Source organism: Homarus americanus, unplaced genomic scaffold (genome assembly GCF_018991925.1).
Source record: "Homarus americanus isolate GMGI-L3 unplaced genomic scaffold, GMGI_Hamer_2.0 scaffold17801, whole genome shotgun sequence".
In the NCBI taxonomy this organism is placed as follows: Eukaryota; Metazoa; Arthropoda; class Malacostraca; order Decapoda; family Nephropidae; genus Homarus; species Homarus americanus.
In genome coordinates this window covers 1-14,054 of record NW_024711955.1, presented here as the reverse complement: position 1 = coordinate 14,054, position 14,054 = coordinate 1, and the positions used below count along the sequence as shown (strand labels likewise).

The 14,054-nt window shown below is 58.9% G+C and overlaps 5 protein-coding genes across 5 annotated transcripts; all 5 read right to left on the bottom strand.

Annotated features, from left to right (window-relative positions):
- Positions 1-2,236: 2,236 nt before the first annotated feature.
- Positions 2,237-3,066, bottom strand: LOC121859106 (basic salivary proline-rich protein 3-like). The gene is made up of 2 exons (XM_042355800.1): positions 2,933-3,066; positions 2,237-2,669 (listed from the first exon to the last, which is right to left on the bottom strand). Exons 1-2 carry the CDS (start codon positions 3,064-3,066, stop codon positions 2,237-2,239), a joined length of 567 nt encoding a protein of 188 aa, XP_042211734.1.
- A 3,109-nt stretch (positions 3,067-6,175) lies between these two features.
- LOC121859099 (basic salivary proline-rich protein 2-like) lies at positions 6,176-6,553 on the bottom strand. The gene has a single exon (XM_042355787.1). The coding sequence runs from the start codon at positions 6,551-6,553 to the stop codon at positions 6,176-6,178; it is 378 nt and encodes a 125-aa protein (XP_042211721.1).
- A 4,101-nt stretch (positions 6,554-10,654) lies between these two features.
- Positions 10,655-11,629, bottom strand: LOC121859096 (basic salivary proline-rich protein 3-like). Its single transcript, XM_042355773.1, has 2 exons — positions 11,346-11,629; positions 10,655-11,087 (listed from the first exon to the last, which is right to left on the bottom strand). Exons 1-2 carry the CDS (start codon positions 11,627-11,629, stop codon positions 10,655-10,657), a joined length of 717 nt encoding a protein of 238 aa, XP_042211707.1.
- A 17-nt stretch (positions 11,630-11,646) lies between these two features.
- LOC121859087 (basic salivary proline-rich protein 2-like) lies at positions 11,647-12,617 on the bottom strand. Its single transcript, XM_042355760.1, has 2 exons — positions 12,343-12,617; positions 11,647-12,079 (listed from the first exon to the last, which is right to left on the bottom strand). The coding sequence occupies exons 1-2, from the start codon at positions 12,615-12,617 to the stop codon at positions 11,647-11,649; spliced, it is 708 nt and encodes a 235-aa protein (XP_042211694.1).
- Positions 12,618-12,634: 17 nt separating this feature from the next.
- Positions 12,635-13,604, bottom strand: LOC121859076 (basic salivary proline-rich protein 2-like). Its single transcript, XM_042355751.1, has 2 exons — positions 13,330-13,604; positions 12,635-13,007 (listed from the first exon to the last, which is right to left on the bottom strand). The coding sequence occupies exons 1-2, from the start codon at positions 13,602-13,604 to the stop codon at positions 12,635-12,637; spliced, it is 648 nt and encodes a 215-aa protein (XP_042211685.1).
- Between the last annotated feature and the right edge of the window lie 450 nt (positions 13,605-14,054).

Here is a 14,054-nt window from a genome sequence, read left to right as displayed (position 1 = left end):
CCCCAGCTGCTCCTGGGCGGGCACTCAAGGGCGCCTCCGCCAATAGGAGGGCCCCCAGGTTCGCCACCGACCCTGGGAGCGCCAATGCCGCTAACAAAAGCCCGGGCTGTGGGCGCCACTGCCCCTAGGAGCGCTATTGCCCGTGCCAGGAACCCTCGGGACGCCAACGCTTCTGGAAGGAAGCTTGAAGGCGCCACCGTCCATGGGAGGGCCCATGGAGGTACCATCGCACCTAGCAAGGCCCATAGGTGCGCCAACACCCTTTATGGAGGACTTCTGGGGACACCGCCGCCCTTGGGAGGGCCTCCTAAGGACGTCGCCGCCCCGATGATTGTCCATAAAGGGGACTATGTATCTGGGAGGGCCCCTGGAGGCTCCGTTTCACCTGTAAGAACCCCTGGGATGCCATCACCCTAAAAAAGGACCCCTGTGATAGCAGATACCCCTCAGAGGGCCTCTGTGGGTACCACTGCCCTTGGGAGGGCGTTTGTGGGCGACACCACCCCAGTGAATTTTCCTGGAGGCACCACCACTCCTGGGAGGGACCTTGGAGGCGCTGCCGCCCCTTAGACGGCACCTAGGGATGCCGCCGGAACTGGGAAGGTCCTTGGGGGCGCCGACAGCCCTGGGAGTACCCCTGAGGGCGCCCCCACGCCTGTGAGGTCCATTGGCGGCGCACCAGCACCTAGCAGGTCTCCTGGGGGCAGTTGTTTTTGCTTTATTTAGAACTCTTGGAGATATTTTGAGGTTAAATATATACGATGCCAATCGCATTTCCAGTATCATTTCATCCTGAACAATGTAAAGCAGAACAAATATCCAACAGCAACACATAAGTTGGGGTGTTGTGTTGACTGACTGCTGTTCTCCTATTGGCTGTAGTTCGGTGGATTTACGTTTTAGTCCACCAATCACAGTTAAGTATGGGATTGTTGGACATGCACGACAGAACGACCTTACCAAGCTATAGAGCTCCCAGGAGGGTCGCCTCTGGTAGGGCCCTTGGGGACTCTGCCGTTCCTGGGAGGGCCACTAAGGGCGCCACCGCCCTTGGGAGGGTTCGTGAGGGCGCTGCCACACATTGGTAGGTCCCGTAGGGGCAAGCTGCCCAGGGCAGGGCCCCAGCTGCTCCTGGGCGGGCACTCAAGGGCGCCTCCGCCTATGGGAGGGCCCTTAGGGCCGCCACCGCCCCTAGGAGCGCTCATGGGGGCGCCATTGCTCCTAGTAGGTCCCATAGGTGCGCCAACACCCTTTATGGAGGACCTCTGGGGGCGCCGCCGGCCTTGGGAGGGCCTCCTAGGGACGTCGCCGCCCCGATGATTGTCCATAAAGGGAACCACGTATCTGGGAGGGCCCATGGAGGCGCCATTTCACTTGTAAGAACCCCTGGGATGCCATCATCCCTAAAAGGGCCGCTGTGGTAGCAGATACCCCGCAGAGGGCCTCTGTGGGCACCAATGCCCTTGGGAGGGCGTTTTTGTTCGACACCACCCCAGGGAATTTTCCTGCAGGCACCACCACTCCTGGGAGGGCCCTTGAGGGCGCTGACGCCCCTTAGAAGGCACCTAGGGATGCCACCGGAACTGGGAAAGTCCTTGGGGGTGCCGACTGCCCTGGGAGGGCCCCTGAGGGCGCCCCCACACCTGTGAGGTCCATTGGTGGCGCACCAGCACCTAGCAGGTCTCCTGGGGGCAGTTGTTTTTGCTTTATTTAGAACTCTTGGAGATATTTTGACGTTAAATAAATACGATTCCAATCGCATTTCCAGTATCATTTCATCCTGAACAATGTAAAGCAGAACAAATATCCAACAGCAAAACATAAGTTGGGGTGTTGTGGTGACTGACTTCTTTGTTCTCCTATTGGCTTAGTTCGGTGGATTTTACATTTTTAGTCCTGTCGCGGTTAAGTATGGGATTGTTGTTGGACATGCGACAAACATACCAAGCTATAGAGCTCCCAGGAGGGTCTCACTTTCTGGTAGGGCCCTTAGGGGACTCTGCCGTTCCTAGGGGTATTCACTAAGGGCGCACCGCCATTGGGAGGGTTCGGGCGCTGCCTGCCACACATTAGTAGGTCCGTGGAACAAGCTGCCAGGGCAGGGCCCAGCTGCTCCTGGGCGGGCACTCAAGGGCGCCTCCGCCTATGGGAGGGCCCTTCGGGCCGCCACCGCCCCTAGGAGCGCTCATGGGGGCGCCATCGCACCTAGTAGGTCCCATAATTGCGCCAACACCCTTTATGGAGGACCTCTGGGGGCGCCGCCGGCCTTGGGAGGGCCTCCTAGGGACGTCGCCGCCCCGATGATTGTCCATAAACGGAACCACGTATCTGGGAGGGCCCATGGAGGCGCCATTTCACTTGTAAGAACCCCTGGGATGCCATCATCCCTAAAAGGGCCGCTGTGGTAGCAGATACCCCGCAGAGGGCCTCTGTGGGCACCAATGCCCTTGGGAGGGCGTTTTTGTTCGACACCACCCCAGGGAATTTTCCTGGAGGCACCACCACTCCTGGGAGGGCTCTTGAGGGCGCTGACGCCCCTTAGAAGGCACCTAGGGATGCCGCCGGAACTGGGAAAGTCCTTGGGGGTGCCGACTGCCCTGGGAGGGCCCCTGAGGGCGCCCCCACACCTGTGAGGTCCATTGGTGGCGCACCAGCACCTAGTAGGTCTCCTGGGGGCAGTTGTTTTTGCTTTATTTAGAACTCTTGGAGATATTTTGACGTTTAATAAATACGATTCCAATCGCATTTCCAGTATCATTTCATCCTGAACAATGTAAAGCAGAACAAATATCCAACAGCAAAACATAAGTTGGGGTGTTGTGTTGACTGACTGCTGTTCTCCTATTGGCTGTAGTTCGGTGGATTTACATTTTAGTCCACCAATCACAGTTAAGTATGGGATTTTTGGTCATGCACGACAGAACGACCTTACCAAGCTGTAGAGCTCCCAGGAGGGTCGCCTCTGGTAGGGCCCTTGGGGACTCTGCCGTTCCTGGGAGGGCCACTAAGGGCGCCACCGCCCTTGGGAGGGTTCGTGAGGGCGCTGCCACCTCTGGTAGGTCCCATAGGGACAAGCTGCCCGGGGCAGGGACCCAGCTGATCCTGGGCGGGCACTCAAGGGCGCCTCCGCCAATAGGAGGGCTTCCAGGTTCGCCACCGACCCTGGGAGCGCCAATGCCGCTAACAAAAGCCCGGGCTGTGGGCGCCACTGCCCCTGGGAGCGCTATTGCCCGTGACAGGAACCCTCGGGACGCCAACGCTTCTGGAAGGAAGCTTGAAGGCGCCACCGTCCATGGGAGGGCCCATGGAGGTACCACCGCACCTAGCAGGGCCCATAGGTGCGCCAACACCCTTTATGGAGGACTTCTGGGGGCGCCGCCGCCCTTGGGAGGGCCTCCTATGGACGTCGCCGCCCCGATGATTGTCCATAAAGGGGACTATGTATCTGGGAGGGCCCCTGGAGGCTCCGTTTCACCTGTAAGAACCCCTGGGATGCCATCACCCTAAAAAAGGACCCCTGTGATAGTAGATATCCCTCAGAGGGCCTCTGTGGGCACCACTGCCCTTGGGAGAGCGTTTGTGGGCGACACCACCCCAGGGAATTTTCCTGGAGGCACCACCACTGCTGGAAGGGACCTTGGGGGCGCTGCCGCCCCTTAGAAGGCACCTAGGGATGCCACCGGAACTGGGAAGGTCCTTGGGGGCGCCGACAGCCCTGGGAGGGCCCCTGAGGGCGCCCCCACGCCTGTGAGGTCCATTGGCGGCGCACCAGCACCTAGCAGGTCTCCTGGGGGCAGTTGTTTTTGCTTTATTTAGAACTCTTGGAGATATTTTGAGGTTAAATATATACGATGCCAATCGCATTTCCATTATCATTTCACCCTGAACAATGTAAAGCAGAACAAATATCCAACAGCAAAACATAAGTTGGGGTGTTGTGTTGACTGACTGCTGTTTTCCTATTGGCTGTAGTTCGGTGGATTTGCATTTTAGTCCACCAATCACAGTTAAGTATGGGATTGTTGGACATGCACGACAGAACGACCTTACCAAGCTATAGAGCTCCCAGGAGGGTCGCCTCTGGTAGGGCCCTTGGGGGCTCTGCCGTTCCTGGGAAGGCCACTAAGGGCGCCACCGCCATTGGGAGGGTTCGTGAGGGCGCTGCCACACCTTGGTAGGTCCCGTAGGGGCAAGCTGCCCAGGGCAGGGCCCCAGCTGCTCTTGGGCGGGCACTCAAGGGCGCCTCTGCCTATGGGAGGGCCCTTAGGGCCGCCACCGCCCCTAGGAGCGCTCATGGGGGCGCCATCGCACCTAGTAGGTCCCATAGGTGCGCCAACACCCTTTATGGAGGACCTCTGGGGGCGCCGCCGGCTTTGGGAGGGCCTCCTAGGGACGTCGCCGCCCCGATGATTGTCCATAAAGTGAACCACGTATCTGGGAGGGCCCATGGAGGCGCCATTTCACTTGTAAGAACCCCTGGGATGCCATCATCCCTAAAAGGGCCGCTGTGGTAGCAGATACCCCGCAGAGGGCCTCTGTGGGCACCAATGCCCTTGGGAGGGCGTTTTTGTTCGACACCACCCCAGGGAATTTTCCTGGAGGCACCACCACTCCTGGGAGGGCCCTTGAGGGCGCTGACGCCCCTTAGAAGGCACCTAGGGATGCCGTCGGAACTGGGAAAGTCCTTGGGGGTGCCGACTGCCCTGGGAGGGCCCCTGAGGGCGCCCCCACACCTGTGAGGTCCATTGGTGGCGCACCAGCACCTAGCAGGTCTCCTGGGGGCAGTTGTTTTTGCTTTATTTAGAACTCTTGGAGATATTTTGACGTTAAATAAATACGATTCCAATCGCATTTCCAGTATCATTTCATCCTGAATAATGTAAAGCAGAACAAATATCCAACAGCAAAACATAAGTTGGGGTGTTGTGTTGACTGACTGCTGTTCTCCTATTGGCTGTAGTTCGGTGGATTTACATTTTAGTCCACCAATCACAGTTAAGTATGGGATTGTTGGTCATGCACGACAGAACGACCTTACCAAGCTATAGAGCTCCCAAGAGGGTCGCCTCTTGTAGGGCCCTTGGGGACTCTGCCGTTCCTGGGAGGGCCACTAAGGGCGCCACCGCCCTTGTGAGGGTTCGTGAGGGCGCTGCCACACCTTGGTAGGTCCCGTAGGGGCAAGCTGCCCAGGGCAGGGCCCCAGCTGCTCCTGGGCGGGCACTCAAGGGCGCCTCCGCCAATAGGAGAACCTCCAGGTTAGCCACCGACCTGGGGCGCCATGCCGCTAACAAAAGCCGGGCTGTGGGCGCCACTGCCCCTGGGAGGCGCTTATTGCCGTGAGCAGGAACCCTCGGGACATGGCAGCTTCTGGAAGGAAGCAGAGAGCGCCACCGTCCATGGGAGGCCAATGGAGGCTGCCATCGCGAGCAGGGCCCATAGGTGCGCCAACACCCTTTATGGAGGACTTCTGGGGGCGCCGCCGCCCTTGGGAGGGCCTCCTAAGGACGTCGCAGCCCCGATGATTGTCCATAAAGGGGACTATGTATCTAGGAGGGCCCCTGGAGGCTCCGTTTCACCTGTAAGAACCCCTGGGATGCCATCACCCTAAAAAAGGACCCCTGTGATAGTAGATACCCCTCAGAGGGCCTCTGTGGGCACCACTGCCCTTGGGAGGGCGTTTGTGGGCGACACCACCCCAGGGAATTTTCCTGGAGGCACCACCACTCCTAGGAGGGACCTTGGGGGCGCTGCCGCCCCTTAGAAGGAACCTAGAGATGCCGCCGGAACTGGGAAGGTCCTTGGGGGTGCCGACAGCCCTGGGAGGGCCCCTGAGGGCGCCCCCACGCCTGTGAGGTCCATTGGCGGCGCACCAGCACCTAGCAGGTCTCCTGGGGGCAGTTGTTTTTGCTTTATTTAGAACTCTTGGAGATATTTTGAGGTTAAATATATACGATGCCAATCGCATTTCCATTATCATTTCACCCTGAACAATGTAAAGCAGAACAAATATCCAACAGCAAAACATAAGTTGGGGTGTTGTGTTGACTGACTGCTGTTCTCCTAATGGCTGTAGTTCGGTGGATTTACATTTAGTCCACCAATCACAGTTAAGTGTATGGGATTGTTGGACATACGACTGAAACGACCTTACCAAGCTATAGAGGCTCCCAGGAGATTACGCCTCTGGTAGAAGACAGTGGGGACTCTGCCCGTTCCTGGGAGGGCCACTAAGGGCGCCACCGCCCTTGGGAGGGTTCGTGAGGGCGCTGCCACACCTTGGTAGGTCCCGTAGGGGCAAGCTGCCCAGGGCAGAGCCCCAGCTGCTCCTGGGCGGGCACTCAAGGGCGCCTCCGCCTATGGGAGGGCCCTTAGGGCCGCCACCGCCCCTAGGAGCGCTCATGGGGGCGCCATCGCACTTAGTAGGTCCCATAGGTGCGCCAACACCCTTTATGGAGGACCTCTGGGGGCGCCGCCGGCCTTGGGAGGGCCTCCGAGGCACGTCGCCGCCCCGATGATTGTCCATAAAGGGAACCACGTATCTGGGAGGGCCCATGGAGGCGCCATTTCACTTGTAAGAACCCCTGGGATGCCATCATCCCTAAAAGGGCCGCTGTGGTAGCAGATACCCCGCAGAGGGCCTCTGTGGGCACCAATGCCCTTGGGAGGGCGTTTTTGTTCGACACCACCCCAGGGAATTTTCCTGGAGGCACCACCACTCCTAGGAGGGCCCTTGAGGGCGCTGACGCCCCTTAGAAGGCACCTAGGGATGCCGCCGGAACTGGGAAAGTCCTTGGGGGTGCCGACTGCCCTGGGAGGGCCCCTGAGAGCGCCCCACACCTGTGACGTCCATTGGTGGCGCACCAGCACCTAGCAGGTCTCCTGGGGGCAGTTGTTTTTGCTTTATTTAGAACTCTTGGAGATATTTTGACGTTAAATAAATACGATTCCAATCTCATTTCCAGTATCATTTCATCCTAAACAATGTAAAGCAGAACAAATATCCAACAGCAAAACATAAGTTGGGGTGTTGTGTTGACTGACTGCTGTTCTCCTATTGGCTTTAGTTCGGTGGATTTACATTTTAGTCCACCAATCACAGTTAAGAAGGGATTGTTGGACATGCACTACAGAACGACCTACCAGGTTATAGAGCTCCCAGGAGGGTCGCTTCTGGTAGGGCCTCAGACTTCTGCCGTTCCTGGGAGGGCCACTAAGGGCGCCACCGCCCTTGGGAGGGTTCGTGAGGGCACTGCCACCCCTGGTAGGTCCCGTACGGACAAGCTGCCCAGGGCAGGGCCCCAGCTGCTCCTGGGCGGGCACTCAAGGGCGCCTCCGCCAATAGGACGGCCCCCAGGTTCGCCACCGACCCTGGGAGCGCCAATGCCGCTAATAAAAGCCCGGGCTGTGGGCGCCACTGCCCTTGGGAGCGCTATTGCCCGTGACAGGAACCCTCGGGACGCCAACGCTTCTGGAAGGAAGCTTGAAGGCGCCACCGTCCATGGGAGGGCCCATGGAGGTACCATCGCACCTAGCAGGGCCCATAGGTGCGCCAACACCCTTTATGGAGGACTTCTGGGGGCGCCGCCGCCCTTGGGAGGGCCTCCTAAGGACGTCGCAGCCCCGATGATTGTCCATAAAGGGGACTATGTATCTGGGAGGGCCCCTGGAGGCTCCGTTTCACCTGTAAGAACCCCTGGGATGCCATCACCCTAAAAAAAGGACCCCTGTGATAGTAGATACCCCTCAGAGGGCCTCTGTGGGCACCACTGCCCTTGGGAGAGCGTTTGTGGGCGACACCACCCCAGGGAATTTTCCTGGAGGCACCACCACTCCTGGGAGGGACCTTGGGGGCGCTGCCGCCCCTTAGAAGGCACCTAGGGATGCCGCCGGAACTGGGAAGGTCCTTGGGGGCGCCGACAGCCCTGGGAGGGCCCCTGAGGGCGCCCCCACGCCTGTGAGGTCCATTGGCGGCGCACCAGCACCTAGCAGGTCTCCTGGGGGCAGTTGTTTTTGCTTTATTTAGAACTCTTGGAGATATTTTGAGGTTAAATATATACGATGCCAATCGCATTTCCAGTATCATTTCACCCTGAACAATGTAAATCAGAACAAATATCCAACAGCAAAACATAAGTTGGGGTGTTGTGTTGACTGACTGCTGTTCTCCTATTGGCTGTAGTTCGGTGGATTTGCATTTTAGTCCACCAATCACAGTTAAGTATGGGATTGTTGGACATGCACGACAGAACGACCTTACCAAACTATAGAGCTCCCAGGAGGGTCGCCTCTGGTAGGGCCCTTGGGGACTCTGCCGTTCCTGGGAGGGCCACTAAGGGCGCCACCGCCCTTGGGAGGGATCGTGAGGGCGCTGCCACACCTTGGTAGGTCCCGTAGGGGCAAGCTGCCCAGGGCAGGGCCCTAGCTGCTCCTGGGCGGGCACTCAAGGGCGCCTCCGCCTATGGGAGGGCCCTTCGGGCCACCACCGCCCCTAGGAGCGCTCATGGGGGCGCCATCGCACCTAGTAGGTCCCATAGGTGCGCCAATACCCTTTATGGAGGACCTCTGGGGGCGCCGCCGGCCTTGGGAGGGCCTCCTAGGGACGTCGCCGCCCCGATGATTGTCCATAAAGGGAACCACGTATCTGGGAGGGCCCATGGAGGCGCCATTTCACTTGTAAGAACCCCTGGGATGCCATCATCCCTAAAAGGGCCGCTGTGGTAGCAGATACCCCGCAGAGGGCCTCTGTGGGCACCAATGCCCTTGGGAGGGCGTTTTTGTTCGACACCACCCCAGGGAATTTTCCTGGAGGCACCACCACTCCTGGGAGGGCCCTTGAGGGCGCTGACGCCCCTTAGAAGGCACCTAGGGATGCCGCCGGAACTGGGAAAGTCCTTGGGGGTGCCGACTGCCCTGGGAGGGCCCCTGAGGGCGCCCCCACACCTGTGAGGTCCATTGGTGGCGCACCAGCACCTAGCAGGTCTCCTGGGGGCAGTTGTTTTTGCTTTATTTAGAACTCTTGGAGATATTTTGACGTTAAATAAATACGATTCCAATCGCATTTCCAGTATCATTTCATCCTGAACAATGTAAAGCAGAACAAATATCCAACAGCAAAACATAAGTTGGGGTGTTGTGTTGACTGACTGCTGTTCTCCTATTGGCTGTAGTTCGGTGGATTTACATTTTAGTCCACCAATCACAGTTAAGTATGGGATAGTTAGTCATGCACGACAGAACGACCATACCAAGCTATAGAGCTCCCAGGAGGGTCGCCTCTGGTAGGGCCCTTGGGGACTCTGCCGTTCCTGGGAGGGTCACTAAGGGCGCCACCGCCCTTGGGAGGGTTCGTGAGGGCGCTACCACCCCTGGTAGGTCCCGTAGGGACAAGCTGCCTAGGGCAGGGCCCCAGCTGCTCCTGGGCGGGCACTCAAGGGCGCCTCCGCCAATAGGAGGGCCCCCAGGTTCGCCACCGACCCTGGGAGCGCCAATGCCGCTAACAAAAGCCCGGGCTGTGGGCGCCACTGCCCCTAGGAGCGCTATTGCCCGTGCCAGGAACCCTCGGGACGCCAACGCTTCTGGAAGGAAGCTTGAAGGCGCCACCGTCCATGGGAGGGCCCATGGAGGTACCATCGCACCTAGCAAGGCCCATAGGTGCGCCAACACCCTTTATGGAGGACTTCTGGGGACACCGCCGCCCTTGGGAGGGCCTCCTAAGGACGTCGCCGCCCCGATGATTGTCCATAAAGGGGACTATGTATCTGGGAGGGCCCCTGGAGGCTCCGTTTCACCTGTAAGAACCCCTGGGATGCCATCACCCTAAAAAAGGACCCCTGTGATAGCAGATACCCCTCAGAGGGCCTCTGTGGGTACCACTGCCCTTGGGAGGGCGTTTGTGGGCGACACCACCCCAGTGAATTTTCCTGGAGGCACCACCACTCCTGGGAGGGACCTTGGAGGCGCTGCCGCCCCTTAGACGGCACCTAGGGATGCCGCCGGAACTGGGAAGGTCCTTGGGGGCGCCGACAGCCCTGGGAGTACCCCTGAGGGCGCCCCCACGCCTGTGAGGTCCATTGGCGGCGCACCAGCACCTAGCAGGTCTCCTGGGGGCAGTTGTTTTTGCTTTATTTAGAACTCTTGGAGATATTTTGAGGTTAAATATATACGATGCCAATCGCATTTCCAGTATCATTTCATCCTGAACAATGTAAAGCAGAACAAATATCCAACAGCAACACATAAGTTGGGGTGTTGTGTTGACTGACTGCTGTTCTCCTATTGGCTGTAGTTCGGTGGATTTACGTTTTAGTCCACCAATCACAGTTAAGTATGGGATTGTTGGACATGCACGACAGAACGACCTTACCAAGCTATAGAGCTCCCAGGAGGGTCGCCTCTGGTAGGGCCCTTGGGGACTCTGCCGTTCCTGGGAGGGCCACTAAGGGCGCCACCGCCCTTGGGAGGGTTCGTGAGGGCGCTGCCACACCTTGGTAGGTCCCGTAGGGGCAAGCTGCCCAGGGCAGGGCCCCAGCTGCTCTGGGCGGGCACTCAAGGGCGCCTCCGCCTATGGGAGGGCCCTTCGGGCCGCCACCGCCCCTAGGAGCGCTCATGGGGGCGCCATCGCACCTAGTAGGTCCCATAGGTGCGCCAACACCCTTTATGGAGGACCTCTGGGGGCGCCGCCGGCTTTGGGAGGGCCTCCTAGGGACGTCGCCGCCCTGATGATTGTCCATAAAGGGAACCACGTATCTGGGAGGGCCCATGGAGGCGCCATTTCACTTGTAAGAACCCCTGGGATGCCATCATCCCTAAAAGGGCCGCTGTGGTAGCAGATACCCCGCAGAGGGCCTCTGTGGGCACCAATGCCCTTGGGAGGGCGTTTTTGTTCGACACCACCCCAGGGAATTTTCCTGGAGGCACCACCACTCCTGGGAGGGCCCTTGAGGGCGCTGACGCCCCTTAGAAGGCACCTAGGGATGCCGCCGGAACTGGGAAAGTCCTTGGGGGTGCCAACTGCCCTGGGAGGGCCCCTGAGGGCGCCCCCACACCTGTGAGGTCCATTGGTGGCGCACCAGCACCTAGCAGGTCTCCTGGGGGCAGTTGTTTTTGCTTTATTTAGAACTCTTGGAGATATTTTGACGTTAAATAAATACGATTCCAATCGCATTTCCAGTATCATTTCATCCTGAACAATGTAAAGCAGAACAAATATCCAACAGCAAAACATAAGTTGGGGTGTTGTGTTGACTGACTGCTGTTCTCCTATTGGCTGTAGTTCGGTGGATTTACGTTTTTGTCCACCAATCATAGTTAAGTATGGGATTGTTGGACATGCACGACAGAACGACCTTTCCAAGCTATAGAGCTCCCAGGAGGGTCGCCTCTGGTAGGTAGGGCCCTTGGGGACTCTGCCGTTCCTGGGAGGGCCACTAAGGGCGCCACCGCCCTTGGGAGGGTTCGTGAGGGCGCTGCCACACATTGGTAGCTCCCGTAGGGGCAAGCTGCCCAGGGCAGGGCCCCAGCTGCTCCTGGGCGGGCACTCAAGGGCGCCTCCGCCTATGGGAGGGCCCTTAGGGCCGCCACCGCCCCTAGGAGCGCTGATGGGGGCGCCATCGCACATAGTAGGTCCCATAGGTGCGCCAACACCCTTTATGGAGGACCTCTGGGGGCGCCGCCGGCCTTGTGAGGGCCTCCTAGGGACGTCGCCGCCCCGATGATTGTCCATAAAGGGAACCACGTATCTGGGAGGGCCCATGGAGGCGCCATTTCACTTTTAAGAACCCCTGGGATGCCATCATCCCTAAAAGGGCCGCTGTGGTAGCAGATACCCCGCAGAGGGCCTCTGTGGGCACCAATGCCCTTGGGAGGGCGTTTTTGTTCGACACCACCACAGGGAATTTTCCTGGAGGCACCCCCACTCCTGGGAGGGCCCTTCAGGGCGCTGACGCCCCTTAGAAGGCACCTAGGGATGCCACCGGAACTGGGAAAGTCCTTGGGGGTGCCGACTGCCCTGGGAGGGCCCCTGAGGGCGCCCCCACACCTGTGAGGTCTATTGGTGGCGCACCAGCACCTAGCAGGTCTCCTGGGGGCAGTTGTTTTTGCTTTATTTAGAACTCTTGGAGATATTTTGAGGTTAAATAAATACGATTCCAATCGCATTTCCAGTATCATTTCATCCTGAACAATGTAAAGCAGAACAAATATCCAACAGCAAAACATAAGTTGGGGTGTTGTGTTGACTGACTGCTGTTCTCCTATTGGCTTTAGTTCGGTGGATTTACATTTTAGTCCACCAATCACAGTTAAGTATGGGATTGTTGGACATGCACGACAGAACGACATTACCAAGCTATAGAGCTCCCAGGAGGGTCGCCTCTGGTAGGGCCCTTGGGGACTCTGCCGTTCCTGGGAGGGCCACTAAGGGCGCCACCGCCCTTGGGAGGGTTCGTGAGGGCGCTGCCACACCTTGGTAGGTCCCGTAGGGGCAAGCTGCCCAGGGCAGGGCCCCAGCTGCTCCTGGGCGGGCACTCAAGGGCGCCTCCGCCTATGGGAGGGCCCTTCGGGCCGCCACCGCCCCTAAGAGCGCTCATGGGGGCGCCATCGCACATAGTAGGTCCCATAGGTGCGCCAACACCCTTTATGGAGGACCTCTGGGGGCGCCGCCGGCCTTGGGAGGGCCTCCTAGGGACGTCGCCGCCCCGATGATTGTCCATAAACGGAACCACGTATCTGGGAGGGTCCATGGAGGCGCCATTTCACTTGTAAGAACCCCTGGGATGCCATCATCCCTAAAAGGGCCGCTGTGGTAGCAGATACCCCGCAGAGGGCCTCTGTGGGCACCAATGCCCTTGGGAGGGCGTTTTTGTTCGACACCACCCCAGGGAATTTTCCTGGAGGCACCACCACTCCTAGGAGGGCCCTTGAGGGCGCTGACGCCCCTTAGAAGGCACCTAGGGATGCCGCCGGAACTGGGAAAGTCCTTGGGGGTGCCGACTGCCCTGGGAGGGCCCCTGAGGGCGCCCCACACCTGTGAGGTCCATTGGTGGCGCACCAGCACCTAGCAGGTCTCCTGGGGGCAGTTGTTTTTGCTTTATTTAGAACTCTTGGAGATATTTTGACGTTAAATAAATACGATTCCAATCGCATTTCCAGTATCATTTCATCCTAAACAATGTAAAGCAGAACAAATATCCAACAGCAAAACATAAGTTGGGGTGTTGTGTTGACTGACTGCTGTTCTCCTATTGGCTGTAGTTCGGTGGATTTACATTTTAGTCCACCAATCACAGTTAAGTATGGGATTGTTGGTCATGCACGACAGAACGACCATACCAAGCTATAGAGCTCCCAGGAGGGTCGCCTCTGGTAGGGCCCTTGGGGACTCTGCCGTTCCTGGGAGGGCCACTAAGGGCGCCACCGCCCTTGGGAGGGTTCGTGAGGGCGCTGCCACACATTGGTAGCTCCCGTAGGGGCAAGCTGCCCAGGGCAGGGCCCCAGCTGCTCCTGGGCGGGCACTCAAGGGCGCCTCCGCCTATGGGAGGGCCCTTAGGGCCGCCACCGCCCCTAGGAGCGCTGATGGGGGCGCCATCGCACATAGTAGGTCCCATAGGTGCGCCAACACCCTTTATGGAGGACCTCTGGGGGCGCCGCCGGCCTTGTGAGGGCCTCCTAGGGACGTCGCCGCCCCGATGATTGTCCATAAAGGGAACCACGTATCTGGGAGGGCCCATGGAGGCGCCATTTCACTTTTAAGAACCCCTGGGATGCCATCATCCCTAAAAGGGCCGCTGTGGTAGCAGATACCCCGCAGAGGGCCTCTGTGGGCACCAATGCCCTTGGGAGGGCGTTTTTGTTCGACACCACCACAGGGAATTTTCCTGGAGGCACCCCCACTCCTGGGAGGGCCCTTCAGGGCGCTGACGCCCCTTAGAAGGCACCTAGGGATGCCACCGGAACTGGGAAAGTCCTTGGGGGTGCCGACTGCCCTGGGAGGGCCCCTGAGGGCGCCCCCACACCTGTGAGGTCTATTGGTGGCGCACCAGCACCTAGCAGGTCTC